The sequence below is a fragment of the Clupea harengus genome, chromosome 2 (genome assembly GCF_900700415.2).
Source record: "Clupea harengus chromosome 2, Ch_v2.0.2, whole genome shotgun sequence".
Classification (NCBI taxonomy): domain Eukaryota; kingdom Metazoa; phylum Chordata; class Actinopteri; order Clupeiformes; family Clupeidae; genus Clupea; species Clupea harengus.
This window is the reverse complement of record NC_045153.1, coordinates 24,666,520-24,689,270: the sequence shown is the minus strand read 5'-3', so window position 1 is coordinate 24,689,270 and position 22,751 is coordinate 24,666,520. Positions and strand designations below refer to the sequence as shown.

The 22,751-nt window shown below is 46.0% G+C and overlaps 1 protein-coding gene across 4 annotated transcripts in view; it reads right to left on the bottom strand.

Annotated features, from left to right (window-relative positions):
* Positions 1–517: 517 nt before the first annotated feature.
* Positions 518–22,751, bottom strand: part of galnt13 (UDP-N-acetyl-alpha-D-galactosamine:polypeptide N-acetylgalactosaminyltransferase 13) — a 33,675-nt gene continuing 11,441 nt past the window's right edge. For 2 of the 4 annotated variants that reach the window (XM_031557947.2, XM_031557964.2), the window contains 10 exons: positions 22,512–22,719; positions 20,372–20,542; positions 18,209–18,326; positions 17,739–17,919; positions 13,569–13,708; positions 10,093–10,191; positions 9,856–9,990; positions 9,446–9,475; positions 7,777–7,986; positions 2,828–2,915 (listed from right to left, as the gene is read on the bottom strand). In XM_031557947.2, the coding sequence (XP_031413807.1) occupies positions 7,801–7,986; positions 9,446–9,475; positions 9,856–9,990; positions 10,093–10,191; positions 13,569–13,708; positions 17,739–17,919; positions 18,209–18,326; positions 20,372–20,542; positions 22,512–22,719 (1,268 nt within the window). In that variant the 3' untranslated portion in view covers positions 2,828–2,915; positions 7,777–7,800. Of the gene's footprint in view, positions 2,916–7,776; positions 7,987–9,445; positions 9,476–9,855; positions 9,991–10,092; positions 10,192–13,568; positions 13,709–17,738; positions 17,920–18,208; positions 18,327–20,371; positions 20,543–22,511; positions 22,720–22,751 lie in introns of all 4 variants that reach the window. The other 2 variants (XM_031557954.2, XM_012830319.3) reach the window with 2 other exon arrangements.

Below are 22,751 nucleotides of genomic sequence, written 5' to 3'. Positions count from 1 at the left end.
AGGGACACATTAAGGAGAAAGTCTATATTTGCAATTGAATTCTCATCTATCAGCGTGACACAGGTTTAATATAAATGTATACCCAGTGGCACCTACTAAATAAACAGTGAGAATTGAGTGGACTGGCATATTGCAGACAAAGTGCATACATACACAACAGTACAGGCTCAAAAATCAAATCAATCTACTTGAGGTTTGGATGTGAAGCAATGAGGAGCCAACAGAATGAAATTAAAGGCTTTTTACTAGATCAGGGATGGCGTGTTAGGTCACTGTGTTGACTTGGGTTCAATACACTGATTACCCTGAGTGGGTTGTAGGGCATTTAATCAGAGCAAGAAAGAATCACCTCTTCAGTCGCCGATCCTTTTGCGGTTATTGGACCCCATGGCCGTGAGTCATGCCCAGTCAAGAGGCAATGTGGTGTGGGTAAACAGAAGGTAATCCCAATACAACAGTAGTGCATACTCAACCACCTCCTTTTCGGTGACCACAATGAATCGACTGAGTCCTTACATTCATCAACAGTGATTTATTGTAGCTCACAGTTCAGTTTGTTAGTAGAATTCATTGGAGTGTGCATGGTAAATACACACTCAATCCATTCCTGTTTTTTTTTTTTTTTTGCCTTACAAAAAATGTACAAACAGATTAACATCACTTCAAGACTAATACAAAGTTACACATTTCAAAGTTGAAAGGCAATCTATGTTGCTATGTTTTTTGTACCATGCACTTAAAACCCCATGAGAGCCGCTTTGTAAATATTCACATTCCATAGCACGGGTCATAGTTTAGTTTTGATTGAGTGCTTTTCCTCCTCATTCATTTAGTAGCAACACCCCCTTATCAATTCTATTTAGTTTATTCAATTTAGTCCATTTTAATGTAATGACTATAAACTGAAGCTTAATCAGAATAAATTAGCTGCTCAAATTAACTACATGTAAACAATACAACTTTGATTAAATCTATCCCATCTTCCTACATAAAGCCACCAAGAACTGCTGATGCATGGAAAAGATTGTGTGAAGTGAAATTTTGTAAATAGTCAGATGATATGTTATAGTAAAGGGGTTTTAAAGACAGTTTCTCTTACAGTGATACAGTGTATTCAACCAAACTGCTAATAATGACAGAATGCTCCAGTGCACTTAAATATAGCAAAGGTCTACACTCTAAATTTCAATAGGGCTTTTAAGTCGCATCTTAAAAAAATAATCTTTTTTGTGTATGTACAATGGTGTTCAAAAACTTTTGGTTATATTATTTACAATATGCCAGCTGCACCATATGGTTGATAATGACAAAAATAATAAATAAAAGTACAGTAGAAGTTGAAGTCAAGGCTAGAATGTCAAGGGCTGAATAACAAGGATATTCTCTCCAGGTAGTCATACTGAATGTCTTGTATCTGCTTGAGCGAGTGGCTATAAATACAGTAGCATTGATATGTTGGTGAGGCAGCAGCTTTCTACATTATTACATGGAGCCTTCACTTTCTCCCACCTAGTAATCAACATCTGTTAAATCATTCAATCTTTACATCTCTAAAATCTCAGTGACCTTTCATTATAAATATGTTACTTAACTATTTAGGGAAATACATCTTTTCTGCAAACAAACAATAACGACACAAATAGAACAGGATTAATATAAAAATCTGCAAACTAAAACCGGATGTAAATGGACAGCTCTTTTAGCTGACCCATGAATGACAAAAAACAAACAAAAAAACAAACAAACAAACAAAAAAAAAACTAAAATTGAATAACAGTGACTAGAGATGTCAAGTACCTCTATGTAGGGACAGTGGCTCTGTCCTCCACTCTCAATGGTCCTCAGAATGAGCTCCTATTTATGATACGATAACTCAAAACTTTCCTTAAGGCAAAATCAATACAGCACAAGTCAATACCTCCACAGCAATAGCTTCTCACACCATAAACTCCTGTCTTAAACAGTGTTGATGCTGTACTGTAGGTTTCTCTCTCAAAAAGGACAGGCAGACAAGAAGCCGGGTCTCCTGTTATATGCCCACTGATTCTGCAAACATCTGGTTACAAGTCTAAGTCGGACAACCGGTTTCCAAACATTATTCCAATCCTTAAGATGATGTATATAGTAGAAATGGTAACATTTCTGTAAATGTCTGATAAATACAGATATGGACAAGGGAAGTCAGGTGTGATATTATTTGATAGGTCCCTTGCTATTGTTGTACTTGGGTTGGAAAGTATGTACAGTACTGTGCAGAATGCAAGGTGAATGCATGATTCCTAGATATGCAAAATATCCCACAGCTAGATCTGCTGAGCACTCTGGGTCATGCAGTCTTGCTTTGGTTTTTTGGAGAAGAGCCATTAGTCCTGTGAGTGTCTACAGATGCTTGTTTGGTCAGCTCCGGGTGATTAAAGCACAAAGAGCTCGACTAACAGTCTTTGAGCAGGCAGGGCAGGATGAAGTCCTCATGAGAGCCCTTCACACACACACAAACAAACTCTCTCACACAAGGATACACACACTCACACACATAGGCTGGTTAAGCCATGCACTATAGGGGGGAAAGGAAAAGGTACTTTCGCCTGTTCCTATACAGATACAGGTCCCAGTAGCAGCAGCAGCAGCACTAATGGCATCATGGGTGTGTGGTTGGTTGATGTGGAGTCGCCATCGTGGGCACGTTGAGGGCCTGCCGGCCCTCTGGGATGGGAGGCCAGCCTAGGCTGGAGGTCAGAGTTTAGGGTTGAGTGGTCATGTAGAGTGAGAGCGGCTCACTGGCTGAGGGTCATGTTCCTTAGGATCCACTGCTGCGAGCGACTGCCATTGCAGTCTCTCAGGGTGGGCACCATCTTGTCCTCGTCCGAGGGCATGTCCAGACACTGGTTGCTGTTCACATGCAGGAGGGTCAGCCTCTGTAAAGGAGGTGAAGGAAGGGTCAAGGGTCAAACAAGACAACACGTCGCTAACAACGGATTAAGTGCAGTACAGACATGGTGGATACGACAAATGTCAACAAGTCCAGTCCACATGGGGCAGCTTGAGTAGCAGAGGAGGGTCTTCAACACTTCAACAGCACCTTTTTTTTCTGGTTAGACATGGGTTAAAACATTTAATGTATTTTCAGTAGGGCTGTCAATAGATTCAAAAAAATTAACTAATTAATCGCACATTTTGAAATTAATGAATCACGATTAATCGCGATTAAAAGGTTTTTTTCTTCTTAAGACTAAATCTTATAAATTAACGAGTAATCACTTCATACAAGCGTGTATTTTAGACACTGTTGTTTAATTGTATTTTTTTTTTAAACACAATGGTGCCCCTCGACGGTAAATCGTAAGAATTTCCCCTGAAGCAATTCGAATCACCTCAATCAGCCCACTGTCCTCAACTATGTTGCAACCCAAATGGCAACCTTTTCACGGACTGTTCTAGTTATTTTCCTAGAGAAGTCATGGAGTGTGGGTTGGGGACCATCTAACCTGGGACTGCTTTGCATTAAGGTGATAACTTCAGCTTGACAAATGCTACATACAACTTTAGTTTTGTCGATTGTTCCGTCATTTTGGCTCTTAAACAGAGACTTTCCGCCCAACAATCCCTCAGCTCTTTCCATCTTCAACTACCGCAGTGGTTCTCAAACTTTTTCTGTCATTCCCCACTTTAACAATGGGGGCTATTCAAGCCCCACCTGTCCCTCATCGCTCCCATAAAATGGTAGGCCAAGCCCCCTTACGGGCTACATTGCCCGAGGGGACACAGGTTCAAGTCTGTCCTGATGTAATTTCCCAATCCTCTCCCCACCTCTTCTCCGCCTCGCTTCCTGTCATAACTTCATGTCATATCCAAATAAAGGCATTAAAAAAAATAAATAAATAAATAAATTTCATTTTTTTATTTATTTTTTTAAATTGCGTTAATTGCGTTAAAATATTTTATCGCGTTAATCGCGGCCGCATTAATCCCATAGATTAACGCGTTAACGCTGACGGCCCAAATTTTCAGACACTGAGATATCACCTCTGACTCTGAAATTAAGTACAACTGGCAGGAATGCCATGAACAGACTGCTGAGAAATCAACATCCTCTTACGGTTTGATAGAACTCACCTAATTCCATATAATAAACATATAATCACATCATACCCTGGAGGAAAGGTTTTTGCCCCATCATGAACACCCTTCAGAGCGACAGCATGATAATGGAGAACTTTGGTGAGTAATTCGTCCAACCGTGGCGTGACTGGAATCTTTGTGGAAACACAGTCAATGTGGAGGCTCTTTTGATTTTTCAAAATGGCCTTGAACGGCCTTTTGTCTTGAGTGGCCTGTGTCCGCACGCGCAATTGCAACATTATCTGAAGCTTTCAGGGAAAAACTAAAAAAATTCACCCCACAGCAACACCCAACTGTCAAACGATGATTACTTTTAATGGTTTTGCAGAGAGAGTAATCACTCTCTGTGCACGCATGAACAACGAAATGTCAAATATTCCGGGTGCGTTCGCCTTTATTTTTTTGTTGCGCTCATCAAGTTGGAGGCCCGTAGTAATGAATGCGGCAGCCCCTCAGTTTAAGGATCACTGCTAATCACCAGAGCTGTGGCAATAATTAAGAGTCGCCTATCAGAGAGTGCTGCCTGGAGAGACACATAAAAGGACATGGAACATAATACGCTGCTAATGCTTTTTTTACGCAGCTGTGGCGTTTGCGAGGCCTCGAGACACTCTTGGCCTCTCATCACAGATGAGACTGAGAGACAGCGGCAGCAGTGTGTTTGTGTGTGTGTGAATAGGGATATTTATGCTGTTTGCTTTTGGGGCAGTGAGATCATTTTTCATGAAAAAGAAAACGCCACCATGTTTTGGCGTGTTGACAGAGGATGATGTTTAATAAGCGTGGAAGACACACACACAAACAAACAAGCACACACACACACACAAGCACACACACACGCACACACACACACAAACTCCTCTATACTGTCTATGCACAGAAATGACAAAGCACCATTGCCACGGCCCAGACAGCTGCAGAGCGGGCAGGGCAGTCCATCACAGAGGCCTGGCCCTAAACAGATCTGTGCAGACGGAGCACACCTCCACCCCCTCCACCCCATCAGCTGATGCTGTGTGGACCACACAGGCTGCAGTGAGAGCGAGCGGATTGGGGAGCATAGCAACGGCACAGGGCGCTCTACTGCAGCATCCTGCAGTGGTTCCACATGAGTACTCCGCCACTGTCTGAGAGCAGGAAGAAAGCTACAGGTTAGACTTTGAAATATATTAGAAGGGGGACCGGAGTCATGTTTTACAATGCATTTCTATAGTCCATGATTGTAATGCAGGCTTTGAAAGAAAGCTGTTTTAGGAAAATATGAATATACTGGGTGAAAGGCTAGCGAGCACGCTAAGCACACTCATTATTACGTCCTTCTCAACTAAACCAATTATGCCTTCAGGCTTCGGAGTTGGCACCTTTCATTGTAGCCATATTGACTAGAGCTGTCATACCCGACAAAACATGTCAGAAGTGATGTAGTTGCCTCAGTCCAGCTCTCATAAATCACATGGAGACACGCTCAGTGGTGTGCAAGAGAGTGGGCTGATTATGGTGGTTGGTGAGTCGGGCTATTTGGCTGGAATGATGAAATAATAACGGCGATATGCACAGGCTTCCTCCCTGCACTGCCTTCATTATGGAGGACTAAGAGCTGCCAAGGCTATTGTGTAAGTTGTGACACCAGCAACATAGGAAAGTAAGGATGGATGGGAGGGAGGGAGGGAGGGGACTATTATGAAGCCCCCTTTTTAATGAGATTTTAAAATGTGCAGGGTTTGGGTCAGTGTGTAATTAGGATTTTTCTGCTCTTTCAGCTAAGTCCCATTATGTGCTTGTGTTCCTGGACAAAGCTGGACACAGCTGTGTGTGTGTGTGCGTGCATGTGTCTGAAACCTGACTAATTAAATGGAAATCATTTCAATACGTTGGGCCTTCACTCAAGAGCACTTGTACCTCCTATACTCAAGAACTCGGATGAACCTGCTGACACATGCCGGACTCTCATAACGAGCCCCATTTGTGTAGTAATGCACGCACGGCATTCATCCCACACACCTGCGTCACTTAGTTTCAGTGTAGAACGTCATACTGCGGGATATACATTCTAAAACCCCGATGGAAACATTAGCTTCACAAACACAGTCGCTATATAACCCACAGTAATTATTTTCCGAAGGGAAATAACAGAATATACGCCCGGGTCCAAATAACAATGGGTTTGAAACCTACACCCAGCAGCAGGGTACTTTCACATGAAAGGGGCTGCCACAAATAAACAGACCAGCAGACAGGGTGTGTGTTGCATGACAAAAAGAGAAAGTGACTTAGTGAATAAGAGAGGGAGAGAGGGGGGAAAAAATCAAAGAGAAAAGTCCAAAAATGAGAGATGATGAGATACAGGTTGAAAACAAACAAACAAAAGCCTCGAAAGAGAATGAGCGAGAGAGTGGGCGTAATTGAGATCCAGGCGCCAGACAATAAGAGAGAGAGAGAGAGAGAAAGAAAGAAAGGGAGAGAGGGAGCATGAGTATGAGAGAGAGAGAGAGAGATAGGCAGAGAGGGAATGTAAGAGTGTGTGAGAGAAAGAGGGAGAGGAGAGAGAGAGAAAGAGAGAGAGGAGAGAGAGAGAAAGAGAGAGAGAGATCTTGTTGTTTTTGTTTTGAGCGGCACATGGTGCTGCAGCTGCCGGGTTTGGTCCACCCGGCCGCCCTCCATCTCCATGAGGGCATCACCATGAAAGAGCCTGCTGACAATGAAGCGCTCACTTCAAAAGAGCTCGTAAACAAAGGCCAGCCCCATCTCCAATCGTCCTCGCTGATAATCAACTACAAATAAATATTAAAAACTGCCTGCCGCCCCCATTCAGACGAGGTACCCCTGCCACCACCACTCACCGCACAGCGCCGCAGCCGAATTTTCACATAAAAAAAAAAAAGAAATATTTACGTAACAGAATAAATGTCAAATGAAATTTAATTTGAGGCTGGCTGGGGGGCGGCGGGAAAGGTCTGACAGATAGTGAGGTACGTAAACACGGAGGCATCGGGAGCCTGTCACAGAACAGCCGTTATTGCTTTCCCTTTACTTGCCCGTGTTCCTGTCTCCCCACATTCATCCCCAAAGGTCAGCGGTAATAGCTGGTAAACAGCCGACGACCCGCTTTATTGGCACGCTCACTTTCACCAACCAGGACAAACCCCAGTGGGGTTCACAATCCTCGGGGAGTAAATAAATACATTGGACAGCTGTGACTGACATATCGGTCAAAGATGTTAAGGCTCATGAGCAAGGGGAGCTGTGGGCACAAGGGGGTATGCCAACCGTGTACAGGTCCAAGTGCCCACGGGGACCCAGGTTCGATTCCGACCTGAGGTAATTTCCTGATCCCCCTCCCATCTCTCTCACCCACTAATTTCTTGTCAATCTCTACTGTCCTATTTGAAAAAAGGCAAAAGCCCCACAAAAATAAATAAAAGCTAATAAGTGCACTACAAACACAAAACTGCGACATTGCGAGAAAATAACATTCAAACAGTTTGTCCAAAACCTTTCTTTAGTACATTTTCCAATCATAACTGATGTACTCTGACAACTAGTCTGCCAAGACAAGCCTACAAAAAAACGAACCCACTCACACTCTATGCCAAGTAACGTTCTTGAACTAGTTAGCTAAGACTAGCTTGCTAAAACCAACTACGGCTCCCACTGTACCTGCCACGCTCTGAATGGCGGCGGCTACAGGAAGTAGTCGGTGGGGCTGTAATAGAGCTTCCTGAAGACCTCGATCCGGCTGAAGTTGCGCAGGACCCAGGTCTGCAGGGGGCTGTCGTTGCAGTACTCCACCGTGGGCCCATAGGTGCCGTCCTCCAGGCGGCTGATGGTCAGGCACGACTGCGTGATGATGTGCATGAAAGTGTGCTTCTGCGCCGGGGATGGAGCGGATGGAGAGGGGTGGGGTGGGGTGGGGGGGGATGGTTAAATGAGAGATGGTACAACCAAACAAATGAGCTACTCAGAACTACCCTAGCACCAAATGGTTGTGAAGAAAACAATATCCAGCTAGAGCCTATGGTGGGTGGACCAGATGAGATCGAAATGTGCCGAGAGTGAGTTCAGAGACACAAACACCAGCTGTGTCTGTGCTTGGCAGGCTTGGAGCTACGTGTCTGGGAGGCTGGAGGATGGATAATGACCGGGGGACAAAGGCCAGTGAGATAACTGACAGGTAACGGACATGACTGACTGGAAGCTGAGTGGCAGGCAGGGCCAACGTTGGCTGAATGTGGCGCAAATGGGATAAAAGCCGCAGAGTGGCTGTCACCTGTGCCGCAGCTGCTGCCGCCGCCTCCACAGCCACCCCCGGCTTAAAATAGTCCCTCATAGCGTGAGGGCACAGCAGATATGAGAGTCAGACATTTTTCTTTATCCACAAATAATTTAATCGCTCATGTTCCATGGAGCAAAAAGCCCAACGCTGCTGCAGCAGGACCTCACGCACTCCCTCTCACTGCATTCCATCTCTCTGCCTGTCTCTCTCTCTCTCTGTTTCTCTTTCTGTCTGTGTGATAAATCCCATTCTGATTCTGATTCTGGTGTGTGTGTGCGTGTGACACACACACACACACACACACACACACACACACACACACACACACACACACTCACTGTATGTATTCCCTCGCTCTGCCTCTCTCCCTTTCCCTCTCTCACCCTCACTGTATTCCCCCTCTTCGCCTCTCTCTCACCTCTGCTCTCTCTCTCACCCCCCCCCAATCTTCCCTGTTGCTCTCTCCGTCACCCTCACTCTCAGTCGTCCCTCTCTCTAGCCTATGAATAGACCACACTGCATTAGAAAAGGGGAAATAAGGGAGGCAGGTTCAGAGCCCCTGAGACAGAGATAAGAGAATCACTGGGAGGAGATACAGCTTTTTCTACATTAAAAAAATATGTCCCAATAGTCCGCTCTTTCCCTCCCTCCGCCTTGTAGTAAATAATCTATTATTAAGATCAACGGCAATTTCTGGACTTCTGATGCTACCTTCATGCATCTCCCTTTGCCCCACAGACAGCTCTCATTTCTCTCAATGTCGGCTTTCGAAGAAATCATCTGCCACTGGATCCACAGATAATACATGTCAAGATAGAGATATACAAACGCTTTCATTCTACACTCTATTCACTATTGACAACCAGAACGTAGTCATGTGACACTAGGGGATAAACGTAAGCCTATACCTCCATGGAAACATATGGAGCTGCTCGTTTCACAAACACATTAGGATTACATACTATCACAAGTCAAACTAAGACATCGACTAAAACTGCTCACTAAAGTCCACAAACACAAGGTTTGCACCAAACTTCAGATTGCACAACTTACCTCGAAATCATACTCCCACTTGCCCACATACTGAGCCCAAGAAAAGAGAGAGAATCAAACGCTGGTAAGTTTGAGGGCACCTTGAGGTGAATTCTGCACTCCAACAACAAAGGATCGAGTCTGCCCGAGTCTGCCTGAGGAAAAGCCACAGGCACCTGGCACCACCTGGTGGCTTAAAATAACCTTGCATCTCCATGAGTGATGCTCATGATATCCTGTGATGTCCTATCATAGCGACTACACTCCAAAGCAACAAGGTTGCTACCCTCATTTGTTGTAGACAGTCCTTCAGACAGGCAGACTGGAGTGGAGTGGGTCCACTTCATATAGTGGCTGTATTGCTGTGATATATATATATATATAGTGAGAGAGAGAGAGAGAGAGAGAGAGAGAGAAAGAAAAAGTCATACCTCTGCTTCATACTCAAACATCTGGTTCCCCTTCATGTGGTGGCACTTCAGCATGACCACTGGTCCGTTGAGGCGCGAGACGTCCAGGCACAGGTCATCGGTCCGGATCTCTTTATCGGCGGTGTAAGAAAACACCTGCAGAGGGGCAAGAGAGCGGAAGAGCACTGAGTGTCGGTTATGAACAACACATTTCCTACCTGCCCTTTCCTCCGTGGTGCTCCGACAGGGGTCACTCACCTGGTTTCCCCCCATGCCGTGGCAGTTGAAGAAGCCCACCTTCTCGTTCTCCTTGCGGCCCATGTTATCCACACACTGGTTCGACTCTACATTCCTGATCTGGGAGCAGAGAGGAACAGGACGGATTGTGAGGTGGGATCTTACTACAAACTTAGTTACATTTAGTCATTTAGCAGACGCTTTTATCCAAAGCGACGTACAAAGGAGAAAACAGGTAGGGAGCATCCACCCACTACATCAGTACCAGCGGATACAGTCACAGATATGCAACATGTCTGTCTGCCTCTGTGGACAGGCCATAAGAGGTTTCCTTGCAGAATGGATGTGGAAAAAGGCACCTGTGCCTCACTTTCAACTCTAATAATCCGTCGCAGATGAACAGATATGTAATACATAATTGAACTTCTCCTGCTCAATGGAACGTCCCATTCGGAGCTATTAAGAACATTTCACAGGCGAGACAGTGACAGAGCCTGTAATTAAAGGAACCATTGTTTGGAAGTACAAATGACTGAACAGTGTCACGTCACAAAGCCGTAACACGGTGACCAACTCCAACAGGTCTGTTACTTAATGAATCCTCCCTCCAATGGGCCATTTAATATCAAACTAATATATGCCTAAATGCTGGGCATGCCCTGTGCTTTATGCCCCCACTTATTATCTTGCGGCAGCAGCATTTCAAATTGAATAGTATAAAAATGTAATGGATTCTATGTTAAAGTGGGAATGTAGTGTGAGCCGGGGAGTGAGTGAATCATGGACAGACATACAGAGAATGAAAGAGAAAGGAGGAAGAGAGGCAAAGGAGGGAGGGAGAGAGGGAGAGAGGGAGGGAGGCATGAGGAGATGGAGAGGGAGAGAGACTGCAGTGGCTGCAGTGCAATGAGCAGGTTTTACTGCGGCACGTTGCAGGCTTTAAAATCCCGGCGCTTCAGCAGAATTTAACTTCGAGGGGATTACAGGCTCATTTCTCAAAACTCACCATTAATCATGACCACACTCTCACTCTCACGCTCTCCTTCATTCACTCTCCTTCATTCCCTCTCTCACTAAGGAGATAGAGTCTCTATCTCTTGTCACCCTCTCTCACACATAGACCCTCTTTCTCTCTCCCTCATTCCCCCCTCTCCCCATCTCTCTCCTCCCTTCTCCTCTCCTCCTCTCTCTCACATACCATCTTTCTCTGTCCCTCTATCACTCTCCCTCATTCCCCTATCACTCACACACACACACTCTCAGACAGTCTCTCTCTCTCTCTCTCTCACACACACACACACACACACACACACACACACACACACACACACACACACACACACACACACACACACACACACACACACACACACACACACACACACACATTCTCCTTTATTCCCTCTCTCTCCTCTCCCCCTCTCTTTCAATTGATTCTCTCTTGACGCCCTCTCTCTCTCTCTCACATAGACCCTCCTTCTCTCTCCCTCCATCTCTTTGAAATGGAAACAGTCTTAAACTTCGGTGATAAATTAAACTTTCTGGAATTAATTTTGGATATAGGCGTGGTGACATTGTTCTCTGATGGGCAACATTTGAATGAACCAATATCATACAATCACTGCCCAAGACTGATTTATCTATCTGGCCAAAAAAATATTACGTTCCCTTTAAGAGTTATGCCTGTATATTTCTGTATTAGCAAGGAAGCAGGAGCAAACCTGTGTTATGGTTAAATGCAATTCATCTATTTCAGATATCCTCAAAGTTAACACATCCTGGCAGGCTTTTCAAAAATTATAAAATGTCTTGTTTTAAAAGGTTAAGCCCCTTTAAACACTCAAGTGACTGAATAGAGGCAGTCTAATTTGTTCGCCATTAAAATTAATTGCTCAGTCAGCAATATACAAATGTAAAATTATGTATATACACAATAATGACATTTGTTATTTCTATTCACAGATTATAGTCTAATTAAACTAAGGCAGACGAAGAAATGCCAGAAGTTAACACACATCTTGTCAGACTTTCAAAAAAGAATGAAAATGTTTGTTTTGGTAAACCCCTTGAAAGACTCCAGCATCTGGGAAGAGGTAGTTTAATTAGTTTGACTTGAATTAAATGCTCAGTCAGCAGTACACAAATGTCATCCATTATGTAAATAAATACACAATAAGGACATTTGTTATTTCTATACACATATTCTAGTCCAATAATACTAAGGCAGAAGACGAAATGCTACGCCACACCAGGGCATTTTCTACAGAAGATCACTTTTCTTAGTCTCGACGGTATGCAGAAAGAGATTGCATCCAGCTAGGGCCAGGTGTTCAAATTCACCAACATAAACATAGCTTGCAACCTCCCATATCTTCAATTCAATTAAATTCAATCAATTTTATTTCTATAGCATCAAGACAATAAAATTGTCCAGTCACTGCTGCCCTTTGTACGCATCAGGTTCTTTGTCTGCCTCTAGGATATCCCATAACGTCAGTATACCTACACATACAGTAACCAGTGGCCTCTAGGATATCCCATAACGTCAGTATACCTACACATACAGTCACCAGTGGCCTCGTGTTACACAAATGAATACCTTTATATGTCCACTCTCCCCAATGCTCAGCTACACAAGCTTCCACTCATTTGCTCAGTTCTGCTGCAGTTCTGGATGTATATTGACTGCATCAAATAGCCTACAGTTTGTTCCCAGAATAATTCTAAGTAAAAAAAAGCCAAACAAAGGATAGAATTTCAATCTAATTAACATCGAACACTATAGTTACCTGAGACAAACCCAATATGCTGTTGCAGTAAAAGCTTAAGATCATCCTTTTGCATCACCACACCGTACATAGGCTATTTGGGAAAAGAGAGGGAAAGTAGGCTACTAAAAAAAAAAGCCTGGGTTTCCATCCAAGAACCTTTATTTCCATAGAAAATTGAGCTGACCTCTTCTGTTCCCACAAGTCGCACCGCAGCAAGTGCCAGAATGTCTACTGTAACATTTCAGCAAATATGTAAGCTCTACATATTTTGTTTCAGTACCTAGCTCCAAAGTTGCAAATGTGTTTCATTAGACCAATTTAGCTTATTACATTGAAAATGTATCACACGTTACGCATGTTTGGACAAATGACATTCTAGGCCTGAAAAATCCACTGTAAAAATAGGGCCCATAGTCTATTACCTCTTGAGCTGCGTGCCACTGAGTGTTCACTGAAGATTATTCGCTCAGTCAAGCGCTGACCTTGGCATTGAATCCATGGCTAAACACCTACTGCTTCGCTAAGCCTCTGTGCGTGCGCCGTCACTGCTGTTTGATCCTGATGAATCGCGGCTAGCATGGCCGACAGCGTGTCCAGCGCCCAGCGCTGGGGCCACGTGTGTGTGTGTGTGTGTGTGTGTGTGTGTGTGTGTGTTGGTGTGGAACATATCCGTAATGTCACAGCGTGTTAGCTGTGGTGAGTTGTGGGAAGGTGGCGGTGGCGTACCTCTCCAAGTGAGTGGTATCTCCTGGGGATCTGGGAGTCGGGGTAGACGTTCTCCAGGTACCAGGAGAAAGGCTTGCACTGCAGCGTGTCCCTCAGGGCCTTGCGGGCGGACACGTCTCCGTAGTCCACGCGCACCACGCCTGCAGGGGGAAACACACCACAACATTCATGTTAGAGTTGCAGTCGATGCCATGGCTTCTGCACAAGCGCAACACACGTGCACTCTTTTTCAGTTAAAGAGCATCTGCATTCATAGTCAGGGCCTTAACTGACCTGTGATCTGTGATTTTTGCATTACGTACACTGTAAACCATGAACATCAGGTGCTTTCACACAAACAGAGCCAAACATATGCACACTCTTTCACTCAAGAACATCTGTGAGCAGGCAATCATACTCGGGGCCTGAACTGAACTGAACTGAACTGAACTGAACTGAACTGAAGTCTGTGAGACTGCATTACGTACACTAGCCATGATTCTCAGCTGCCTCCACTACGTGACGTGAATGTTTACTTCTGTGCCCACCCCAAAATCCTGTAAGCTGAAAACTCTCCCCAAAGCAGAGAGGCTGTAGGCTGAAAGCTCTCCCCAAAGCAGAGAGGGATTAGCCACACACACTAGAGTGAGCGCTTCATGGCCTTCATAGCCTCGTCTCCTGGTGAGACCTCAGGTGGCTGTCGACCACCACGGCTCCTCTCAGGCTTCTCCAAACATTTGACTGCGCCACCTGTAAATGAATAATGCAACGTTCTGGGGCTCCACAGCGCTCCCCCTTCCCGACCTGCCAAAAGCTATTACAGCCTCACGCTGGGGCCACCGTCGGGATGGGGAAGAGAACTCTCTCCTGCTGCAAACGGCCATTTTCCACCTTCATCACTCACTGACAGTGCAGCCTTGGGATGTGCTGTCGGTATCTGATAGCCAGTCATCTTCAGTGCCCTCTGCTGCAGCAGTGGGAGATTCAGCTGCTTAATATACCTACACACAATCCACACAAACAATACTCTACCTGAGTGAGAAGGGAGAGAGTGTGCACCGAGTGGATGGATGTGGATAAGCCTCTGTGTATGCGAAATGCATGACAGATTGCAAAGCTGTAATACCTTAGCTGAACACTAGAGGGACCCTCTTTATCATGAAATGATTACCGGTACGGGCTAAAACTCTTAGCACTGTGCTGCTGGTTATTTCGTTTTTCAGGTTTGTTACACCTGTACATCATGTCAGTGGCTACTTTACCCCATCCCCCCACCCCACTCAACTTCCAATGAAAAATGTTATCAAAGACACAGTCAGCTCCCCTTTCAAGTAGTCCCAGAGTGCTCTCGCGTCTGTGCAGGACATGCTGCGAGAGCTGACAGGTGAGCAATGGATGGAAAGAGAGGGAAAGAGAGATCACCTAAAAAAAAAGGAGCTGCGTGCCAGCAGCACACAGAGGACGAGGCCAGAGCCGCTATCTGTTAAGGCTGCAGCCTGAGAAACCGGCAGGGGGGGAAACCGACGATGTTCGCCAGCTCGCCTCGTGGTTTTGTTTTCTAGGTTACGGGGACTGAGATGCCGCAACCCTGCGGTGTGATCTTTCCAGCCGTAATCAGAAAAACATTTTTTTTTTTTTTTGAAACGCTGTGTGATCTGCAGCGAACCGTGTGATGAGAGCGTTACAGAAGCATTTCCCGCGGTCTAGCCAAACCGTCTGCAGAGGGCCACACCACAGTTTCAAATCTTGCCGTGCAATAGGGTGAAGCGAAAAGAAACCGTTTTGTAGAGATAGAGCAGGGTATTTTTTTTGTTTGTCAGTACATGACAAGCTTGAAAAACTGCTGCTAATCACAACACATCAAGCCTTTGTATGTGGTATTAAATTAGGACCACATCATAGAGGCAGTGCACCCATTTTCCTGAGAGATTTGCCTACAGTTATTTCATTTGATAATTTGCATGACAACTGTAGGAGGAATAATCACATTACACAGGTAATTTGCTTGATTGAAATTCCTCATTTATCCCTTAGGTGTGTATGTGGGTAGGTGTGTGTGTGTGTATATATATTATATACATATATATAGTGTGTGTATTTGAGAGAGAACTTCTGATTACGTGCCTGTGTGAGTGAAAAAAGTATCTCCCCTGTGGTGCAACTGAAGAGGAGCTCTGCGGGTCCAGGTGCCGTGCCCCTCTGCCACCCCAATTCCACCCCTCTGCTCATCCCCCATGCCCTCAGATCCAGCTCCAGCCACCCCAGCCTCCCCCCCCCCCACCCACCCTTCCCTCCACACGCCTCTCTGGGCCCCTCATCCATCAGGCCGCTGTGGGTCTCCGGAGCACAACGGCGCAGCACTTTCAGGAACTCCCAGAGCTGCCCTCTGGCCACTCCAATTCCACCGGCTGACCAGATTAGAGCGGGACTTCGGCCCAGGACGCCCCGGCATGCACACACACCCCCTGATAGGATATGGCAGAGGTAATGGGCAGAGTAATTACATTACCCCGCTAGTAGGAAGAGGATGCTGGCATTCTCGTTATTTCTCTCTCTATCGCCTCTCAACACATACTCTCACTCTCGCTACACACACACACACAGTCTCTCTCTGTTTCTCTCACTCTGTATCTCTGTTTTCTCATTCTTTGTTGGTTTGCCAGTGTCTATCTGTCTTTTTTTCTAATATTTCCTTGTTTATCTCTCTCTTTATTTCAGACACACAGACACACACACCAAGAGAGCTCTAAGAGAGTGGCCTGTAGGGACTGTGATGTGTGCCGCTCCCGTGAGGCCCATGACCAGACCATAAAAGCGGCCTTTCATGAATATGTGAGCGGCAGTTCTCAACTGCTCCATCCCTTCCCTCAGAAAAAAAGACACTTTAGCACAATGCCTGCCATGAATAAAAGATTACCTGTGCAGCAAGACTGAAGCCTGGAACGGCTGTGATCCCCCACCCCACACACACGTGCACACACACACCTCCATCCCCTGAAAGCTTGTCTCATTCACTCGCTCTCTCGCCACCTCGCTGGCTCCTATGTGTGTAAACATGACAAGCAGCATTGGCGAGGCAGAGGTAGGCCACTGAGTGCCTCCCATGCATCCAAACTCTCCCGAGGGAAAAAACGGGGAGAGGAAATGGTCCCGCCGGGAGACACGCATCGGACAGGGCAGCACACGTCCATCAACCTGAGCCATGCGGAATAAGCCGGAGGCAGACCTCCAAGAGATTTTTTTTTAAATCACCCCCCCATCCGCAAGCCTGTGTGGCGACGATTCCAGGAGCCTTGGGACATAAAAGAAAAACTAACAAACAAACAAGCTGGAACGAGATGGAAAGTTCCAGAGTTTTTGTTCAGATGAGGTGAGCCGGGATGGAGGTAGGCTTGGTCACATGCCCAGAGGTCTCCACTGGAGCTCACAGGGCCGGAGAGAGAGAGAGAGAGAAAGAAAGAAAGAAAGAAAGAAAGAAAGAGAGGGAGGCGGTTAAACGCTAATGCAATTACAGGCTCTGGCGCCTGCACCTTCAGAGATGTAAATTGCCCAGCTGAAAAAGCTATTTTTAAACAACAACACCGCCGCATCATACTTGCTTGCTAACACTCATTCACTCTCTATCTCTATCCCTTTCTCCTTCTCTATAAGACATACACACACAAACAGACACACACACACACACACAGACAGACTCGCAGACATATGCACACACTCAATTTGCCCCAGCAGATACACAGATGCTGTCAACACACATTTTAACTTCTTGGCACTGCAACAGAAAGCTTCCTCTGACAGGCTGAGGCCGATCTGTGGGTATACGTGTTTATGTGTGTTTAGGGACCTCCACGAAGGCTATTAACCTCACTGTCTACGCAATCAAACACCACAACAACAAAACAGAAATTGGTATTCATAATTAAATCTGGACTGAGCCAAATAAATGAGGTAACTCATTTGGAATGAGAACAAGCAAAGAGTGAATAAAGCCTGACTTCTGTTTTAATTAGACCGCTTCTCCACATTCTTTCACAGGCACGTGGTGTACCCCAACGTGAAGGAAGCCCTTGGCAACTTAAGAGCTTGTGGGGCTTTTATGTTTTCCGATTATTTAAATGAGTTGTCTTTAGTCGTTTCGAACGCAACACAGAGATGATAACAATAAGCTGAATAAGAGAGAAGCAACTGCACCTGGCGATATGATGTAGAAGAAGTCTTTGAATTCGTCCATCCACACCTCAGCCAGGCGCCGGTTGTTCTTGTTGATGACCTGGCCCGTGCCCCCGGGGAAGGTGTAGGGCGTGGCCTTGCGGAACACGTGACCCACGTGGGAGCAGGTGACGATCTCCAGGGAGCCCCCGCACTGCCAGATCTGTGGAGAAACGGGGGCAACCAGGGGTCATGCGACGCGCGAAGGGCATCTCGGTGACATCGTCAGGGAGAAGTAGTTGAGCGCAGAGCTCTTTTACAACCTGACCCCTGCCCTCGTCTACAGGGATCAATCCCCCAAGGGGACAGACACACTACTGAACTTGCCCTGACCTTTGGCGATTTTTTTACACATAACCCACTCCAGACGCCATCTGAGGGGTTAACCCCTGACCTCAGCGATTATTATACATGACCCAATCCCCAGAGGTAGGCTAGGTAGCACAGCTTACCCTGAAAGACAGCTCCAGGTTCTCCCCTCCCCATATGTCCATTCCTGGGTCGTAGGTGCCAATTTCTTCAAAATATGTGCGGTCAATGGAGAATAAGCCTCCAGCCATTGTAGGTGTTCTGTAAGAGAAAGAAGAGAGATAGAGAGAGTGAGAAGGGGGGGAAGAGAGGGAGGAAAAGAGGGTGATAGACACAGAGAGAGGAGAAATAAAACGACTGAAAAGTCACAGATAGTCAGAGATTATGCGATGTCTCGCATTACAGGCCTTCGGTCTTTAAGTGTGACAGGGTCTGCCATTGAGCCTTTAATGGATTTCAAAAGTAATTAAATCCTGTGTATATTTGTCAGCCACTGGGACCTGACAAGAAGCCCTTTGTGACGTCTCGGTCTATCTGGGTTCTGAAGATAGACTTATAATCTCTAACCCGCTCTCCTCTGATGGACAGCTAATGTTAATTTTCCAGCGGAGGGTGATCAATCACGCCATGACTTTGCCAGCCGTCCCACGGAACAAACAGACTCTTCTGCTGATGCAGCAGGACTATTGAAGCCGCCGGGCACAGCGACGAGGTTTTTTTCCCCCGCCATTTCACATCTGAAGAGCCATTTTTATCTCTTTTTGTGGTCGTGTCGCCGCCGTTTGATTCATGAAGTGCGGCGTTTTCTCGAAATGAAGCGCTCCTCTTCTCTCTGCGGCCATTACCCAAATCTGATTTGTGTACAGCTGAGTGATTGGCTGCTTCAGGTGCTGAGCACAATTACATCACAGTGGCCGGGGCTGTTGGGGGCAACGGCGCGCCTCTCCGCTAGTTGCCACATACGATGAATGAGATTAATGATGGTGAGCCAAACGGTGCTGTGTTCTTTTGTTCGCTCCGCCGCTGCCACACTTCAAGAGGAATCAGCATGAGCTTTGTTTAACGGCAAGGATGGACACATGTGGACACGAACACACACACACAAACACACACATGCGAACACACACACACACACGAACACACACACACACACACACACAAAAAAAACACAAAAATACACACACACACACACACACACACACACGTAGAAAAGAACACAAATAGAGTATTTTAATCTCATTGAGGATCCCTGGAAGGTAGAGAAGTCTCTGCTGCATAAGCACTGCCTCGGCTGGTGATTACACTCTAACTCCGTTGCTGGAATAAGTGATTAGTACTAAGCCCAGTTTCCTTTCCCCGCCAGACATAGATACAGTGAGCTGGGCCTCAGGAGCCATGTTCCTATGAAGTAACACCTACAGTGTTCCATTTTTTTTTCTCTGCCTGTGAAAAAAGAACATTTACAGGAAACTGAAGATGAGATTTCTCCCCTGGTTCAGTGAATCTTAATTAATCTAGGTGGATTGGATGAGTCCAGACATGCTTGAATGTGTGCACCCTGTGGCTGCTCACACACACGGGCACACGGGCCTAGGTAAATCATTCCAATCTAATCTTCCTTTCCCATCACTTTGCCTAATGTTTTTTTTCTGCTTCCCGCCTGCCCCTGTAACATGCTGTGCTGGTGTATAACAAACACATCTGCTAAGCGGAGTGCAATGTCTCTGTGCAAACAATACCGGTCCTCTGGCAGGCGGACGTCCGAGTTTATTGGACAGAAAATGACACGATCGGCTTGTTTTGCGTCCCAAAGGGATACTAGGTTGTCATGGTACAGCCGGCGGGGAGAAGGTCTGGAGAAATCTGATAAAACTTTCCCCTTCCAGTGGAAAGTCTATATTTGGGCCGTGGGATGAGTAAGCAGGCTCTCGTGCGCTTGTCGTCCTCCAGGACCTCGCCGGTTCAGGAGGAGGTGATCGGCTGACATTCCTTGCAGCATCCTCTTTGGATAAGACTCTAAAGCTCTCTGTTCAGAGTTTTACAGTCCAAGAAATATATTGACCCCGTCAGTCAAATGCAATGACATAAAAAATTCTAGAACTTTGTCGAGGCGGTCGTGTTTCTTTTTGGTGTAGCACCACAACTGAATTATTTATATATATTATTAGTTATATAATATAATAAAATATATATATATGAGTATATCCCCATCTCCCTCCAGCCCAGCTTTTGTGGAGTATCAGTCATCTTGGCTCTCAACGGAGAGAACATGCGGTAGAGCTGCGGTTCTAGAACGGCAATCTTACCTGACTGGGAGAGTCCGGTCCCCTTTGCGCCGGTCCATCTCCCTCTGGGGCACGGGGTACCAGCGGAAGTTGAGCTTCCAGTTGAAGCCGCCGTACGTCATGTCCGAGCCGGCCATGTACTCGAACGTCTCGTCACTAATGACGTCGATGATGGGGCACACCACAGCCTTCCTGCAAACAGCACGAGAGAACCACGAGAAGGAACAACTTTATGCTCGGACTCACAAACACGCTGACAAACACCCTGCTAGCAGTCACAGCAAATCACTTCCTGAAATTTTTTTTTTTGTGTTACAGTGAAGCGAGGTATACTTCCTCATTCCTCCGACAGATTAAATCATTCATAGAGAGGACAATCCGCAAACTATTCTTCTCTAGACCAAGAAGGAAAGAATGAGAAAATCATTAAGTGCTGACCGCACAATACATGACTGGCATAATTCTCCTATTCATTATGAACATTGCTACAGTTAGTCACAAAGCCCATATGGCAACCATTATGGATTCCTCTTCCTGCTAAAACTTCATAACAGGAATGCCAATTACTCCGACACCTGAGGTAGGATGCAATACCACCACAGCGCCTGATTGCAATCAATGCAAAGTTAATATTAGCACCATCTGATGCTGCCAGTATCAGGGATTCTGGCTTGCATATTTCCCTTCACAAATTAGCTCAAAGTGTGCAATGGTGTGGTCTTTCATCCAAAGGCGGCCCAACTCCACAGTGTTCAGCCTGATCTGGGCTCAGCAGCCGTTTCCCACACACTGATGACTGTAGCCGTCAGCCAGGCGATGGGATTATGTATGGCAGAGCCGTAGCGTGCCTGGCATAATGTTCTGGCGTAATGTCACTCTCTAAGCAGATTTACAAGTTCTATGACGGGGAGTGTGATAAGAAAGCCAGATTGCACTTCATTTCATGTCATCTTCATCATCATCATCATAACAATCACCCCCCACCACTTCAATCGTCATCACACTATGATGGATAACAGGATCAGAAGCTGCTGACAGTCTCAAACAGAGATAAACTGGAACACTCACAAACTGCACAATAGGAAGTGTGTGTGTGTGTGTGTGTGTGTGTGTGTGTGTGTGGGGGGGGGGGTGGGTTTTTTCTTTATATCTTGCAGCCTCTGAAGTAGCCGTCGACAGATGAATCACAATAACCAAGAGTCTGTTTGCTCACTGGTCTGTAATGATGTGTTTAGATGCTCTCGTGACAAAACAAGCTGTCACATTTCACCTTCAGCTGTGAGAGAAAGGGACAGCGCTTCCACAAGAGAGACGTTTGCATGTGTGCCAGCACACACACACACACACACACCTTCTTTTCACTATCACTCACTCTCCCTCACACACACACACACACATACAGCTGCCACTGGCACTGGCTGCAGCGAGTGTCTGCTAAAATGACATGCAACTTTTTAGATTACAAGAACCACAATAGAAATGCAAATCCCCATCACTGGCAGACAAAGGGGACAGAGGCAAATTACCCATACTCTGCTCACACAAAAGCCTGACATGCATTTCACCAAAGTCAACTTCTCCAGCTGTTCCTGTGTGGGGTAATTGGGGAGTAATAAATCTCCCTATGTACTCTTTGCACCTGCACCAGTCACAATGCAGGCACAGAATGTCCTCTTCCAACAGTTGGAAGTCACGGCAAATAATGTACCCCTACACAAACCACCCCATTATATAACATTTTCTCCAAAAAGACTGAAGAACTGCGGGGCCACTGTGTTTTACTATAGCCGTACATACATGTAGTACTGTATAGATTTCAGTGGTGTATTAAAGGCAGCTAAGCTATGTGGTCCATACTGCATGGCCTCCTGAGAAAGTGAGCACACTACCTGAGCTTTGCTAGCTCCCTGTTCTTCCACTTAATCTAAAGAAGGACTGTGCCATGTTGTATTCCCCACATCCAATCTATGACTGTAAAAACAATGGACAGTGTACACTCAGTCAAAGGTGAAGCCACCGGAGGCAATTTAAAAATGGCAGCGATTTAACCAAAATATAATCAATTCTCAGGCGGAACTGGACGATTTTTGCTCCAATTTTTCCAATATGTCAATCATTTTTTTTACAGCCATTGGTATTAACTGAAGGTCAGCCCCCTTACTGGTCCTCCTTGATCCGGGCTAGCAGCGGCTCCAGCCAGCCCACCGTGCACTCGCAGTGGGCATCCAGGAAGGTGATGACCTGGCCCTTGGTGGCTGCCGCCCCCCGCAGCCGAGCCCGGATGAGGCCCGAGCGCTGCTCCATGCGCAGGATCCGCACCGGCACCTCCAGGTTCCGCACGTAGTCGTCCAGCTTCTTCTTCAGGAATTCTGGGGTGAGGATAGAGCAGGGAGAGACAGTG